General features: G+C 43.8%; 1 protein-coding gene and 1 long non-coding RNA gene across 7 annotated transcripts; one reads left to right on the forward strand and one right to left on the reverse strand.

The window, feature by feature from the left end:
* Positions 1 to 628: 628 nt before the first annotated feature.
* Positions 629 to 3,778, reverse strand: SDR39U1 (short chain dehydrogenase/reductase family 39U member 1). Of its 6 annotated transcripts, XM_003809111.3 has the most exons (6): positions 3,615 to 3,666; positions 3,207 to 3,313; positions 3,039 to 3,121; positions 2,539 to 2,660; positions 1,646 to 1,789; positions 629 to 1,355 (listed from the first exon to the last, which is right to left on the reverse strand). In XM_003809111.3, the coding sequence occupies exons 1-6, from the start codon at positions 3,628 to 3,630 to the stop codon at positions 946 to 948; spliced, it is 882 nt and encodes a 293-aa protein (XP_003809159.2). In that variant the 5' UTR covers positions 3,631 to 3,666; the 3' UTR covers positions 629 to 945. The 6 variants fall into 6 exon arrangements, with proteins under 6 accessions (XP_003809159.2, XP_054953385.1, XP_008959531.2 ...); XM_055097410.2 differs by lacking the exons at positions 3,039 to 3,121; positions 3,615 to 3,666 and adding an exon at positions 3,679 to 3,778 and having other exon boundaries at positions 1,872 to 2,660; XM_008961283.4 differs by lacking the exons at positions 2,539 to 2,660; positions 3,615 to 3,666 and adding an exon at positions 3,679 to 3,778.
* On the forward strand, positions 3,747 to 6,887 carry LOC134729042 (uncharacterized). The gene is made up of 2 exons (XR_010109889.1): positions 3,747 to 4,002; positions 5,126 to 6,887. It is a non-coding gene; the product is annotated as an uncharacterized LOC134729042 (long non-coding RNA).
* The last annotated feature ends 8,535 nt before the right edge of the window (positions 6,888 to 15,422 follow it).

Raw genomic sequence — 15,422 nt, forward strand, 5'->3', positions numbered from 1 at the left:
TGTCACAGCTTTAGGTAGGTAAAAAGGGTCCTAGATGAAAACCTTGGAGTTTTTTTTTTCCTGATAGGGTTGTTTATACTTCTTGATTGGTTTCTTGCCCTTTTCACTTTCAGTGATGGTGGGTGTGCAGTAGACCAAAAGTGTCTTCTGCCCTTTTGTGCTAAGGGCCCTGGTTGACTGAGTGGCCCCAGTCAGATGAGAGGCAAGTCCTAAGCTTCTTATAGACAGGGATGTTGACTTTGTTCTGCTGCAGCCTGATAAACTGGGACCATTGTGTGGTTAGTAATGCACTTGCCATTTGGTGACACAGACTGAAGGCTATCCTACACCTGGGCCTTACCTCTTCCTCTACTGGCATCCTAATGGCACTCTGACAGCATCCAGGGTGACTACAGGGCCCACTGGAAATGGATCATCATTCTCTCTTCTAGTGTCTATCTTTATCATAACCTGATGTCCCAAACTTGTGACAAGTTCTTTTGGCAACTGAAGGACCAAGAAGGGAAACGGTGATGAGAGAGACTGCCCATTATAACTTTCAAAACCCCGTCTTTGGGGAAGAATCATCTAGGGTGACATTCCTTGAAGTAAATCCCAGGAGAATCTAGGCCAAAGAGATGAGCCAAGGTTAGTGAGACAATTTATTTTTATTGCCTAAACTGCAGAGCATTCTCTACACAGCGTAAAGGAGAAGTGGGGCAGCTGCAGGACATGTAGAGAAACCAAACTGGGAAATCTTACAAGGAGTTGAAAAGATTAATGTCCCAACCTGATGAGATTACGGCCTTGAGACAATAAGGTGGAGCAACAGAACAATGGGAAAGAGGACTGGGAGAGGAATCTAAGAACCAGATGGCTTCAGCTCTCTAGAGGAGCTGAGCCTATTCACAGTGCCTAACCTGGAAGCCTGTGAGGAACAGGCCTCAGGCCCTTGCCGCGACCTACTTAGGCTACAATTTCCTTTAAGGCAGCCCCTAGCTCTGGGAAGGAATACTGGTAGCCAGTGGCCAGTGTTCGCCGTGGGATCACCTTCTGGCCCTCCAGCAGCATGATGGCACGCTGTCGCCCAAAGACAGCTTGCACCACAGCGCTGGGGAGAGGGATGAAGGCTCGGCGGCCCAGGGCAGCACCCAAGGTCTGGGCAAACTCAGCATTAGTGGCGGAGGATGGAGCTACTCCATTCAGGACCCCGTGCACGTGGTTTGCTTCAAGGGCATGGGTCAGGATTCCTGCCAGGTCCCCGATGTGTATCCAGGGGAAGAATTGGTGGCCTGAGCCGATGGGGCCCCCCAGGCCCAGGCGAAAGGGCAGCAGCATGTGGCCCATGGCACCACCCCCACGGCCCAGCACAACCCCTAGAGCAGGCAAGAGGGAAGGTACAGGGGTCCTCTCAGCCTTGAAGGAGCCCACTGCTCCTCCTGGTTTCTGTTTCCCCTTCCTCACTCTCCCCATGCTGACTTGGCTCTGTAACAGAAGCGAGCAGTATGGCTCTCTTTAAGACCTCACACCTTCTCATCTGCAGGTTGGCTAGAAGTGGTGGCATCCTCTCACTCTGTAATTGTAATCTCAGCTCTCCTAATCCCATCACTTCCCCAGCCCAGAGAAGACATTCCAACCCTGTCTGATACCCAGGCCCGTTTCTCACCTGAGCGCACCACCACCTGGCGTGTAGAATCTCCAGGAAGCCTGGCTGCAGCTTCCCATTTGGTTACGAGGTTGGAGAAAAAGTCAAAGTCCCCTCCTGGGCTGTCTTCATCATACTCCGCAGTCAGACTGGGCTGGTAGTAAGCTGCCGGTGGAACACAATCATTTGCCCTGGGTGTCCTTGGTCCTGCCTGGCTCTCTGTAGTGGAGGCTCCCCTTGGCCTCACCTTCTCTGGCCCTTAGGATCTCCCCATTTGGAGACAGAGCCATTTGGATATTTTCCCCTTGAACTTCTCCATGACCTGAAGCGTTCCTTCCCTGGAGGAACTCTTTGGTTGCAGGGCTAAACTTAGAGGCTGCTAGAGTATAGTGGTTAAGAACAGGAACTTGGGTACCAGGCGCCTGAATTTTAATCAGCTCCCTCATTTATTAACTCTCTGACTTGATGCAAGTTACTTAACCTCTCTGTATAGAATTTTCACATCTTTAAAATGGGAATAATAGTACCTACCTCATAGGGTTGTTGTAAGGAATAAATGATAATAAGCATAAAACACTTCAAATAGTGGCTGGTGTGTATAATTGTTTGCAATTACTTGGTCCCAAAGGTGACCAGGAACTCTGTTCCTAAAGAACTATGGTGTGAGAAGTAAGGGACTTTGGGATAGGTGGACTTTTCCCTGGCACTGAGTGATGCCACTCCCCACTGTTTTTTCAGGGTCTCAATTTCTTAGTGAAAGTACACAAAGGTTAGGAGAAACATGCATGGATCAAGGGCCTAGGAAGTCATTTTGCCTGGAAAAGACCAGTGCTCTGGTGTGTGCATAGCTACAGAGGTCTGAGTTACCCCGTTCCCCTGGTGAATATAAGGAGCTGGTGATTTGGGGGGCATACCTACACCTGTGACTAAGACCCAGGCCTTCGGGGGTTGTGGGGCTTTGGTGATGGCTTTAGCTAGCAATTGGGTGGTCTCTAGGCGGCTGCCGAGAACCTCTTTTTGGAAGGTTTCATTCCATCTGCAGGAGAAACATGGGAAATAAAAAGCCACTAAATACATAAGTGCACATATCCCTCTGTCTTTTCCTGGGAGCTATTTCATACCAATTTCTTGTAAAGCCCTGAATTTTGGCTTAAGAGAAACAGTCAACGTCTCCTGTAGAGGGAAAGGGCATTCATTTCCTGGGCATCCTGAGTTATACGTGAGGACTTAAGCCAATTGGCTGACTGGGTGGAGGAGCAGGTGGGGGTGGAGGAGTGGAGCAGAATGAGTAGTCTGGGATATCGGTTTAGTTCGGAATCTGGGAGCTCCATTACCCATAGCTCACAGGTTCTCATCAGTGGGGCACTTTCCTCCCTGTGCTCTAGTGGGTATCAGCTTTAGGGCCCGGGCTGACCTTCGGAGAGGGTTGAGGATGTTCTCTCCGGCCAGGTTGACGGCGGCATCGCAGCTTGGCAGCCCCGATGCAGCGAGCTCATCCTGTCGGAGAAAGCACCCAGTACCCCTGCCCCGCCCTGCGCCGCCCAACTCTGCCCTCCCACCCGCTTCCAGAGGATGGACTTACCCACGTGATCCGGCCGGGCCCGGGTTTTCGGGAGACCAACGTCACTTCGTGGCCTCTGGCATTCAGCAGCTGGGTTAGGGCTGTCCCAATGAAGCCTGTCCCGCCACCTGATCGGAAAATACAAATTGTTTATATTCCCGTGGAGTTGGGGTGGGGGCGCCTTCCGTCCCCGCTGTGGCACCCTTTTCCGGCGCCATCCCATCTGACATCAGACTTCTCCCCACTTATCCCCCTCCTCGCGATGCAGAGGTGACACAGGTCACAGGGATTAGGGAGATTCGGCTTCTCGGGCTAGGAGGCCAAGGCTAGGTTGCCTGTGCACTAGACAGTGCCCTCCCGGAAGCGGATTCCCAGTCCTCAATCTCCGACTAAGCCCGCCCAGCACTCTCCCTTTCTGCCCTCCCTCACCCACAAGCACACGCATAGCGACTAGGACCTAACGCGCCTGCGTAAAGTTTAGAGTTTACCTCACCTCAGACGCGACTACGACCTCTCTGCGCATGCCCCTTTCGGGAAGCGCGTTCCAATCGAGGTCGCAATCCTGTGCGTGACCCTTCTCGGCGACCCGGAAAAACTTGTAAATATAGGCTGTGTGTTTCAATAGCAAGCGAGGTGGGAGGGATTAGACCGATGGACCCGGAAAGGGCGGAGGAGGGAAGGCTTTAGTGTAGAAAACCAACCAAACCAAACCCAAACCAACAAAACCCTTCACCTAAAACCGGAAGCTACCCAGACCTCAGAATTTTAGATGTCTATTAAGTTGGCGGGTCAGTAATGCAAGAGAACCCTTCCACCGGTAATCTGGATTTCTTTCCACTCGGCCAGTTTTTTCTTCTCTCTCTTTCCGCTGGCGCCTTTCTATCAACATTTAAATATTCCAAAGATCCCCCTATATTAAAATAAGCCTTCTGCAGACCTGTTTTTCCTCCAGCTAATATTCTTTTTTTCTTTTTGCCTTCATAGCCAAACTTCCCACAAGTGTAGTTTCCATTTTCTACTTCTTACTTCACTCCTATAGGGTTTGTGCCTTTATCATTCATTTCCTCACTCTCCAAGAACATAAGTTTCCCATGTGTTACCAAATCTAATCCCTAGTTTTCTGTTAGTTTTCTTGACCTCTCAGTATCATTGGGCACCTGCTGTTTCCTTCCTCCCTTTGAAAATGTTTGGCTTCAGTGAAAGACGTTCTCTTCTCGGCTTTCTCCTACCTTTTTTCAGTCTCTGATGCTTGCTCCACCTCTGCTAAGTTCTTAAAATATTGGTATTCCTCAGAGCTGGATCCTAGGACCTTCTCTTTCCATTCTGCACTTTACCCTAGGCATCTATGCCTTGAATTCAGTTACCAGGCTTTAACAGAAGACACCCCAAATCTCCTATGCAACTCGGATCTCTCCGCTGAGCTCCTAACCCCTATAAAAACTTTTCACTACACATCTCTTCTTGGACGTCTGAAACCCTATTGATTTTAAATACTGAATCTCTCCCAGATTTATCTAAGAGGGGTCTTTGAAAAGTTCATGGAAAATGTGTATTATGCTAAAAAATACATAGGTTTCCAATTTTTTTTTTTTTTTTTTGAGGCAGAGTCTCGCTCTGTCGCCCAGGCTGGAGTGCAGTGGCGGGATCTCGGCTCACTGCAAGCTCCGCCTCCCGGGTTCACGCCATTCTCCTGCCTCAGCCTCCCAAGTAGCTGGGACTACAGGCGCCCGCCACTACGCCCGGCTAATTTTTTGTATTTTTAGTAGAGACGGGGTTTCACCGTTTTAGCTGGGATGGTCTCGATCTCCTGACCTCGTAATCCGCCTGCCTCGGCCTCCCAAAGTGCTGGGATTACAGGCGTGAGCCACCGCACCCGGCCCCAGATTTTTTTTACACCAAAATAAACTTGTACTAACTTGTTATATAACATGTCTGAACAGGATCTGATGCACTAAGAAGGCTAGACAGTTTGAAAAGAGCCCCTATCAAAGCAACCTGAATTCTGCTAAAATTGAAGCAAGAACAAACATGGAATTTCTGGTGAAGAATGATGAAATTGATGCCTTATGAAAAGTTTATGAGGACAACGCCCCAAATAAATCAGCAGTCTACAAATGCATAACTCATTTTAAGAAACGAGGAGATGGACAAGCATGGTGGCTCATGCCTGTAATCCCAGCACTTTGGGAGGATTATGCACGAGCCTCTCTCAAGCCCAGGAGTTTGAGACCAGCCTGGGCAACATAGCGAGACCTCATCTCACTAAAAATTTAAAAATTAGCCAAGTGTGGTGGTGCACACCTGTAGTTCCAGCGTCTTGGGAGGCTGAGGCAGGAGGATTGCTTGAGCCCAGCAGTTCAAGGTTGCAGTGAGCTATGATTGCGCCACCGTGCTGCAGCCTGGGTAACAGAGTGAGACCCTGTCTCAACAAAAAGGGGAGGAGATGATGTTGAAGATATAGATAGTGGCAGACTATCCACATCACTTTGTGAGGAAAAAAATTCATCTTGTTTGTGCCCTAATTGAAGAGAACTGACAACAGCAGAAACAATAGCCAACACCATAGACATCTCCGTTGGTTCAGTTTACACAATTCTGACTGAAAAGTTACAGTGGAGCAAACTTTCAACTCAATAGGTAACAAAACTGTTGTACCCAGATCTGCTACAGTTAAGAGCAGAGCTTTCAGTGGAAAGTTTAAACAAGTGGGGTCAAGATCCTTGATATGGCTTTGTGACCTCACCCAAATCTCATCTTGAATTGTAATCCCCAGCTATTGAGGGAAAGACCTGGTGGGAGGTGATTGGATCATGGGGGCAGTTTCCCCCATGCTGTCCTCATGATAGTGAGGGTGTTCCCATGAGATCAGATGGTTTTATAAATAGCAGTTTCCTGTGGGCTTTTCACTCACTGTTTTTCCTGCCACCATGTGAAGAAGGTCTTTGCTTCCCCTTTGCCTTCCACCATGATTATAAGTTTCCTGAGGCCTCCTGGGACATGCGGAATTGTGACTCAATTAAACCTGTTTTCTTTATAAATTACCCAGTCCCCAGCAGTTCTTTATAGAAGTGTGAAAACAGACTAATACAATCCTGAAGCATTTCATCAAAGAATTGTAACAGGAGATGAAACATGGCTTCACCAGTATGATCCTGAAGAAAAAGTGCAATCAAAGCAATGGCTATCAAGAGGAGGAAGTCAAAGCAAAGCAGACCAGTCAAGAGCAAAGGTAATGGCAACAGTTTTTTTTAGGATACTCAAGGTATTTTCCTTGTTGACTTTGTGGAGGACCAAAGAATGATAACATTAATTTGCCTATTGAGAGTGTTTTGGGAAAGTTAGCCAAAGCTTTAGCAGAAAAACACCTGAGAAAGCTTCACCAGACAGTTCTTCTCCACCGTGACAATGCTTTTGCTCATGTCTCTCATCATACAAGAACAATTTTGTTAGAGTTTCAATGGGAAATCTTTAGGCATCCACCTGATTTGGCTCCTTCTGACTTCTTTTTGTTTTTTAATCTTAAAAAATTCTGTCAAGGGCGCCCAGTTTTCTTCAGTTAATAATGTAAAAAGGACTGTATTGATGTGGTTAAGTCTCCAGGACCCTCAGTTCTTTAGGGTGTACTAAATGGCTGGTGTCATTTCTTACGAAAGTGTCTTGAAGTTGGTGGAACTTATGTTGAGAAATAAAGTTTATATTTTATATTTTTTAATCTTTTAATTCATTTTTTTCCACAACATTTTGAAATTTCCTCATAGTTCCCTCTGTCTCTGCCATCACAATCGTCTTATGAGTTATTCTGTCTTGTGTAAATATCTGCAGTAGTCTCCTTGTAGGTCTTCCTGCTTTTGCATGTTTCTCCTCTCCAAACTATTTCACACATTGCAAGCTGAGTGATCTTTGAAAACCATATGAGGGGAACATTATAGTTTAAAAAACTCCCAGTTTAAAATTCCTGGATATGCTGGATAAAATTAAACATACCTCCATTTAAATGTATTCCCAAGTTAGCTAGAAAAATAAAAAAATCCCAGAAGCCAAAAAATGAAATGTGTCTTGGGACTGAGGTTATGACAAAGATTATTTGCTTGGCCAAACTTTAGTCAGGCTTCTGAACCTTCTAGGCTCATTTGTACACCTCTTTGTAAAATCCAGTTTTCGCAAAGAGCCTTGCTAAGTCAGTTTAGCAAGAACCCCCTCACCCTTGATATCTGATCACTCTCAATCTCTGATCAGGCCCCTCATCCTTCATCCCCTAGGTGATGTCTGATCACCTTGGCCTATCTTCACATGAATCCCGTTAGTTTGGGTTAGCCAGAATCCCTCTTACCCTTGATATTTTTCTCTTACTAATTTTTCATCCACTGACCCCCACCGTATTCGTTGGCTGTAAATTCCCACTTGCCCATGTTGTTTCAGACTTGAGCCCAATCTCTCCCACTGCAAGACCACATTGTAGTGGTACCTGTACCTATTGTGATGGAAAGTCTTCCTTACCTTACTTACCTTACGTACCTTCCTTACCTTACTCTATCAAGTGTCACTGAATAATTTTCTTTAACAGGTACTTTGTGACTTTTAGTTTCAGTAACCTAGAGGCTTGGGTGACAGGAGACCATGCCTGAGATTGAAGCAAATTTGGGACTGATAAACACAGCCCTGGATAAAGCCCTTGGGCTGTGTTCTCAGATAAAAAGTAAACTTTAAAAGTCCACCTGGTATCAAAGAACATGGCCTGGAAACTTGTTTCTCTAGGCTTTGCTCTTGTCTAGGATTGGTTGTCAAAAAAATTACTGTTCTCTGAGAAGTTGTATCTATTGTCCTGTCCGCCTGCATATTTGTGGTTTGAATTAATTTTTACCTACTTGGCCTAGAAATCTCTAACCCAAGAATTTAAATTAAGTGTTCCAGATAGAAGACATAAATCTTCTCTTGGTTTGGTTTCACAGGATTTCAATAGATAAAATCCTGCCAAGCATAAACATACAATACAAAATTACAAAACACACAAGGAAACAAAGCACTCTGAGGGTGTCAAATAAAACCAAACCAAAACAAAATGACAAACAGCAGAATTAGACAATCAAAAAGTGTTAGAATTTAGAGATATAGAATATAAAATTACCAAAGTTTAAAATGTTTAAGAAAGAGAAGAAATTAAAAACATGAGAAAGAGACAAGATGCTGTCAAAAAATACCAGCAGAATTGATAAAAGAACCAACCTGAACTTTGAAAAATTAAAATTTTTTTAATTCAAAAATTTTTTTTATTGTACTTTAAGTTCTAGGGTACATGTGCACAATGTGCAGGTTTGTTACATATGTATGTATGTGCCGTGTTGGTGTGCTGCATCCATTAACTCATCATTTACATTAGGTATTCCTCCTAATGCTATCCCTCCCCCCACACCCACCCCACAATAGGCCCCGGTGTGTGATGTTCCCCACCCTGTGTCCAAGCGTTCTTATTGTTCAGTTCCCACCTATGAGTGAGAACATGCAGTGTTTGGTTTTCTGTCCTTGCGAGAGTTTGCTCAGAATGATGGTTTCCAGCTTCATCCATGTCCCTACAATGGATCATCCTTTTTAATGGATGCATAGTATTGCATGGTGTGTATGTGCCACATTTTCTTAATCCAGTCTATCATTGATTGACATTTGGGTTGGTTCCAAGTTTTTGCTATTGTGAATAGTGCCACAGTAAACATACATGTGCACGTGTCTTTATAGTAGCATGATTTATAATCCTTTGGGTATATACCCAGTAATGGGATCGCTGGGTCAAATGGTATTTCTAGTTCTAGATCCTTGAGGAATCACCACACTCCCTTCCACACTAGTTTCCACTCCCACCAACAGTGTAAAAGTGTTCCTATTTCTCCACATCCTCTCCAGCACCTGTTGTTTCTTGACTTTTTAATGATTGCCATTCTAACTTGTGTGAGATGGTATCTCATTGTGGTTTTGATTTGCATTTCTCTGATGGCCAGTGATAATGAGCATTTTTTCATGTGTCTGTTGGCTGCATAAATGTCTTCTTTTGAGAAGTGTCTGTTCATATCCTTCACCCACTTTTTGATGGGGTTGTTTGATTTTTTCTTGTGAATTTGTTTGAGTTCATTGTAGATTCTGGATATCAGCCCTTTGTCAGATGGGTGGACTGCAAAAAATTTTCTCCCATTCTGTAGGTTGCCTGTTCCCTCTCATAATAGTTTCTTTTGCTGTGCAGAAGCTGTTTAGTTTAATTAGATCCCATTTGTCTATTTTGGCTTTTTTTTGCCATTGCTTTTGGTGTTTTAGTCATGAAGTCCTTGCCCATGCCTATGTCCTGAATGGTATTGCCTAGGTTTTCTTCTAGGGTTATTATGGTTTTAGGTCTAACATTTAAGTCTTTAATCCATCTTGAATTAATTTTTATATAAGGTGTAAGGAAGGGATCCAGTTTCAGCTTTCTACATATGGCTAGCCAGTTTCCCCAGCACCATTTATTAAATAGGGAATCCTTTCCCTGTTTCTTGTTTTTGTGAGGTTTGTCAAAGATCAGATGGTGGTAGATGTGTGGTATTATTTCTGAGGGCTCTGTTCTGTTCCATTGGTCTATCTCTCTGTTTTGGTACCAGTACCCTGCTGTTTTGGTTACTGTAGCCTTGTTGTATAGTTTGAAGTCAGGTAGCATGATGCCTCCAGCTTTGTTCTTTTGGCTTAGGATTGTCTTGGCAATGCGGCCTCTTTTTTGGTTCCATCTGAGCTTTAAAGTAGTTTTTTCCAATTCTGTGAAGAAAGTCATTGGCAGCTCGATGGGGATGGCATTAAATCTATAAATTACCTTGGGCAGTATGGCCATTTCGACGATATTCATTCTTCCTATCCATGAGCATGGAATGTTCTTCCATTTGTTTGTGTCCCCTTTTATTTCATTGAGCAGTGGTTTGTAGTTCTCCTTGAAGAGGTCCTTCACATCCCTTGTGAGTTGTATTCCTAGGTATTTTATTCTCTTTGAAGCAATTGTGAATGGGAGTTCACTCATGATTTGGCTCTCTCTTTGTCTGTTATTGGTGTTTAGGAATGCTTGTGATTTTTGCACATTGATTTTGTATCCTGAGACCGTTGAAGTTGCTTATCAGCTTAAGGAGATTTTGGGCTGAGACGGTGGGGTTTTCTAAATATACAATCATGTCATCTGCAAACAGGGAAAATTTGACTTCCTCTTTTCCTAATTGAATATCTCTTTATTTATTTCTCCTGCCTGATTACCCTGGCCAGAACTTCCAACACTATGTTGGATAGGAGTGGTGAGAGAGGGCATCCCTGTCTTGTACCAGTTTTCAAAGGGAATGCTTCCAGTTTTTGCCCATTCAGTATGATATTGGCTGTGGGTTTGTCATAAATAGCTCTTATTATTTTGAGATACATCCCATCAATACCTAGTTTATTGAAAGTTTTTTAGCATGTAGGGCTGTTGAATTTTGTCTAAGGCCTTTTCTGCATCTATCGAGATAATCATGTGGTTTTTGTCTTGGTTCTGTTTATATGATGGATTACGTTTATTGATTTGTGTATGTTGAACCAGCCTTGCATCCCAGGGATGAAGCCAACTTGATCGTGGTGGATAAGCTTTTTGATGTGGTTTGCCAGTATTTTATTGAGGATTTTTGCATTGATGTTCATCGAGGATATTGGTCTAAAATTCTATTTTTTTGTTGTGTCTCTGCCCGGCTTTGGTATCAGGATGATGCTGGCCTCATAAAATGAGTTAGAGAGGATTCTGTCTTTTTCTATTGATTGGAATAGTTTCAGAAGGAATGGTACCAGTTCCTCTTTGTACCTCTGGTAGAATTCGGCTTTGAATCCGTCTGGTCCCGGACTTTTTTTGGTTGGTAGGCTATTAATTATTGCCTCAATTTCAGAGCCCGTTGTTGGTCTATTCAGGGATTCAACTTCTTCCTGGTTTAGTCTTGGGAGGGTGTATGTGTCCAGGAATTTATCCATTTCTTCTAGGTTTTCTTTTCTTCTTTCTTTCTTTTTTTTTTTTTTGAGACGGAGTCTCACTCTGTCACCCAGGCTAGAGTGCTAGAGTGCAGTGGCGCTATCTCAGCTCACTGCAAGCTGTGCCTCCCAGGTTCATGCCATTCTCCTGACTCAGCCTCCTGAGTAGCTGGGACTACAGGTGCCCGCCACCATGCCCGGCTAATTTTTTTGTACTTTTAGTAGAGACTGGGTTTCACCATGTTAGCCAGGATGGTCTCGATCTCCTGACCTTGTGATCCACCCACCTCAGCCTCCCAAAGTGCTGGGATTACAGGCATAAGCCACCACGCCTGGCCTAGATTTTCTAGTTTATTTGTGTAGAGGTGTTTATAGTATTCTCTGATGGTAGTTTGTATTTCTGTGGGATCAGTGGTGATATCCCCTTTATCATTTTTTATTGCATCTATTTGATTCTTCTCTCTTTTCTTCTTTATTAGTCTTGCTAGCGGTCTGCCTATTTTGTTGATCTTTTTGAAAAAACCAGCTCCTGGATTCATTGATTTTTTGAAGAATTTTTTGTGTCTCTATCTCCTTCAGTTCTGCTCTGATCTTAGTTATTTCTTGCCTTCTGCTAGCTTTTGAATGTGTTTGCTCTTGCTTCTCTAGTTCTTTTAATTGTGATGTTAGGGTGTCAATTTTAGGTCTCTCCTGCTTTCTCTTGGGGGCATTTAGTGCTATCAATTTCCCTCTACACACTGCTTTAAATGTGTCCCAGATATTCTGGTATGTTGTGTCTTTGTTCTCATTGGTTTCAGAGAACATCTTTATTTCTGCCTTCATTTCGTTATTTACCCAGTAGTCATTCAGGGGCAGGTTGTTCAGTTTCCATGTAGCTGAGCGGTTTTGAGTGAGTTTCTTAATCCTGAGTTCTAGTTTGATTGCACTGTGGTCTGAGAGACAGTTTGTTATAATTTTTGTTCTTTTACATTTGCTGAGGAGTGCTTTACTTCCAACTGTGTGGTCAATTTTGGAATAAGTGCGATGTGGTGCTGAGAAGAATGTATATTCTGTTGATTTGGGGTGGAGAGTTCTGTAGATGTCTGTTAGGTCAACCTAGTGCAGAGCTGAGTTCAAGTCCTGGATATCCTTGTTAACTTTCTGTCTCGTTGATCTGTCTAATGTTGACAGTGGGGTGTTAAAGTCTCCCATTATTATTGTGTGGGAGTCTAAGTCTCTTTGCAGGTCTCTAAGGACTTGCTTTATGAATTCTGGTGCTCCTGTATTGAGTGCATATATATTTATGATAGTTAGCTCTTCTTGTTGAATTGATCCCTTTACCATTATGTAATGGCCTTCTTTGTCTCTTTTGATCTTTGTTGGTTTAATGTCTGTTTTATCAGAGACTAGGATTGCAACTCCTGCTTTTTTGTTTTCCATTTGTTTGGTAGATCTTCCTCCATCCCTTTATTTTGAGCCTATGTGTGTCTCTGTATGTGAGATGCGTCTCCTGAATACAGCACACAGATGGGTCTTGACTCTTTATCCAATTTGCCAGTCTGTGTCTTTTAATTGGGGTATTTAGCCCATTTACATTTAAGGTTAATATTGTTATGTGTGAATTTGATCCTGTCATTATGATGTTAGCTGGTCATTTTGCTCGTTAGTTGATGCAGTTTCTTCCTAGCATCGATGGTCTTTACAATTTGGCATGTTTTTGCAGTGGCTGATACCAGTTGTTCCTTTCCATGTTTACTGCTTCCTTCAGGAGCTCTTCTAAGGCAGGTCTGGTGGTGACAAAATCTCTCAGCATTTGCTTGTCTGTAAAGGATTTTATTTCTCCTTCACTTATGAAACTTAGTTTGGCTGGATATGAAATTCTGGATTGAAAATTCTCTTCTTTAAGAATGTTGAATATTGGCCTCCACTCTCTTCTGGCTTTTAGAGTTTCTGCTGAGAGATCCACTGTTAGTATGATGGGCTTCCCTTTGTGGGTAACCCAGACTTTCTCTCTGGCTGCCCTTAACATTTTTTCCTTCATTTCGACCTTGGTGAATCTCGAGGAGTATCTTTGTGGCATTCTCTGTATTTTCTGAATTTGAATGTTGGCCTGCCTTGCTAGGTTGGGGAGGTTCTCCTGGATAATATCCTGAAGAGTGCTTTCCAACTTGGTTCCGTTCTCCCCGTCAATTTCAGGTACACCAATCAGACGTAGATTTGGTCTTTTCACATAGTCCCATATTTCTTGGAGGCTTTGTTCGTTTCTTTTTACTCTTTTTCCTCTAAAATTCTCTTCTTGCTTCATTTCATTCATTTGCTCTTCAATCACTGATACCCTTTTTTCCACTTGACCGAATAGGATACTGAAGCTTGTGCATGCCTCATGTAGTTCTTGTGCCATGGTTTTCAGCTCCATCAGGTCATTTAAGGTCTTCTCTTTGCTGTTTATTCTCGTTAGCCATTCATCTAGTCTTTTTTCAAGGTTTTTAGCTTCTTTGTGATGGGTTCAAACATCCTCCTTTAGCTCAGCGAAGTTTGTTATGACCGATCTTCTGAAGCCTACTTTTGTCAGCTCGTCAAAGTCATTCTCCGTCCAGCTTTGTTCCATTGCTGGCAAGGAGCTACATTTCTTTGGAGGAGAAGAGGCACTCTGATTTTTAGAATTTTCAGCTCTTCTGCTCTGGTTTCTCCCCATCTTTGTGGTTTTATCTACCTTTGATCTTTGATGATTGTGACCTACAGATGGGGTTTTGTGTGGATGTCCTTTTTGTTGGTGTTGATGCTATTCCTTTCTGTTTGTTAGTTTTCCTTCTAACAGTCAGGACCCTCAGCTGCAGGTCTGTTGGAGTTTGCTGGAGGTCCACTCCAGACCCTGTTTGCCTGGGTATCACCAGTGGAGGCTGCAGAACAGCAAATGTTCCAGAACAGCAAATGTTGCTGCCTGATCCTTCCTCTGGAAGCTTTGTCTCAGAGGGGCACCTGGCTGTATGAGGTGTCATTTGGCCCCTACTGGGAGATGTCTCCCAGTTAGGCTACTCAGGGGTCAGTGACCCACTTGAGGAGGTAGTCTATCCATTCTCAGATCTCAAACTCTGTGCTGGGAAAACCACTGCTCTCTTGAAAACTGTCAGACAGGGACGTTTAAATTTGCAGAAGTTTCTGCTGCCTTTTGTTCAGCTGTGCCCTTCCCCCAGAGGTGGAGTCTATAGAGGCAGGCAGGCCTCCTTGAGCTGTGGTGGGCTTCACCCGGTTCGAGCTTCCTGGCCACTTTGTTTACCTAGTCAAGCCTCAGCAATGGTGGACACCCCTCCCCCAGCCCAGGCTGCTGCCTCACAGTTCAATCTTGGACTGCTGTGCTAGCAGTGAGCAAAGCTCCATGAGTGTAGGACCTGCTGAGCCATGCATGGGATATAATCTCCTGGTGTGCCGTTTGCTAAGACCATTGGAAAAGCACAGTATTAGTGTGGGAGTGTCCCAATTTTCCAGGTACCGTCTGTCACGGCTTCCCTTGGCTAGGAAAGGGAATTCCCCGACCTCTTGTACTTCCCGGGTGAGGTGATGCCCCACCCTGCTTCAGCTCACACTCTGTGTTCTGCACCCACTGTCCAACAAGTCCCAGTGAGATGAACCCAGTACCTCAGTTGGAAATGCAGAAATCACCCGTCTTCTGCATCGCTCACACTGGGAGCTATAGACTGGAGCTATTCCTATTCGGCCATTTTGGAATGATCCACTCATGATGATTCAAGTTTTAAAATTCAGCGAATGTTTTAAACATCAGGGAATAGATTTAGGCATTGGTTAAGAGAGGATTAACTAGATGTGAAGAAATTACCCAGAATGCAACAGAGAAAAAGAGATAGAAAATGTAAAAGAGAGGGTATGAGATAAGGATGATACAGTGAGAAATTATAATTCTTCTATTTGGTGTCCCAGAAGAGAGGAGTCAGAGAAGAGGACAGAGAAAATATTTGATGAAATAATAGCTGATCGTTTTCTAGAATTAAAGAAAGATATGAATCCTCAGATTCAGTAAACAAAATGAGTTTCAAGTAAGATAAATAAAAACAAATGCATACCTAGTTTCATCATAGTAAAACTAGAAAAACAAAGAGAGATGTTAAAAGTAGTCAAAAAGAAGACAGATTATCTATAAAGAAATGCCTTTTTTTTTTTTGAGATGGAGTCTCTCTGTTGCTCAGGGTGGTATGCAGTGGCAGGATCTCAGCTCACTGCAACCTCCACTTCCTGGGTTCAAGTGATTCTCCTGCC

Source organism: Pan paniscus, chromosome 15 (assembly GCF_029289425.2).
Source record: "Pan paniscus chromosome 15, NHGRI_mPanPan1-v2.0_pri, whole genome shotgun sequence".
Taxonomy (NCBI): domain Eukaryota; kingdom Metazoa; phylum Chordata; class Mammalia; order Primates; family Hominidae; genus Pan; species Pan paniscus.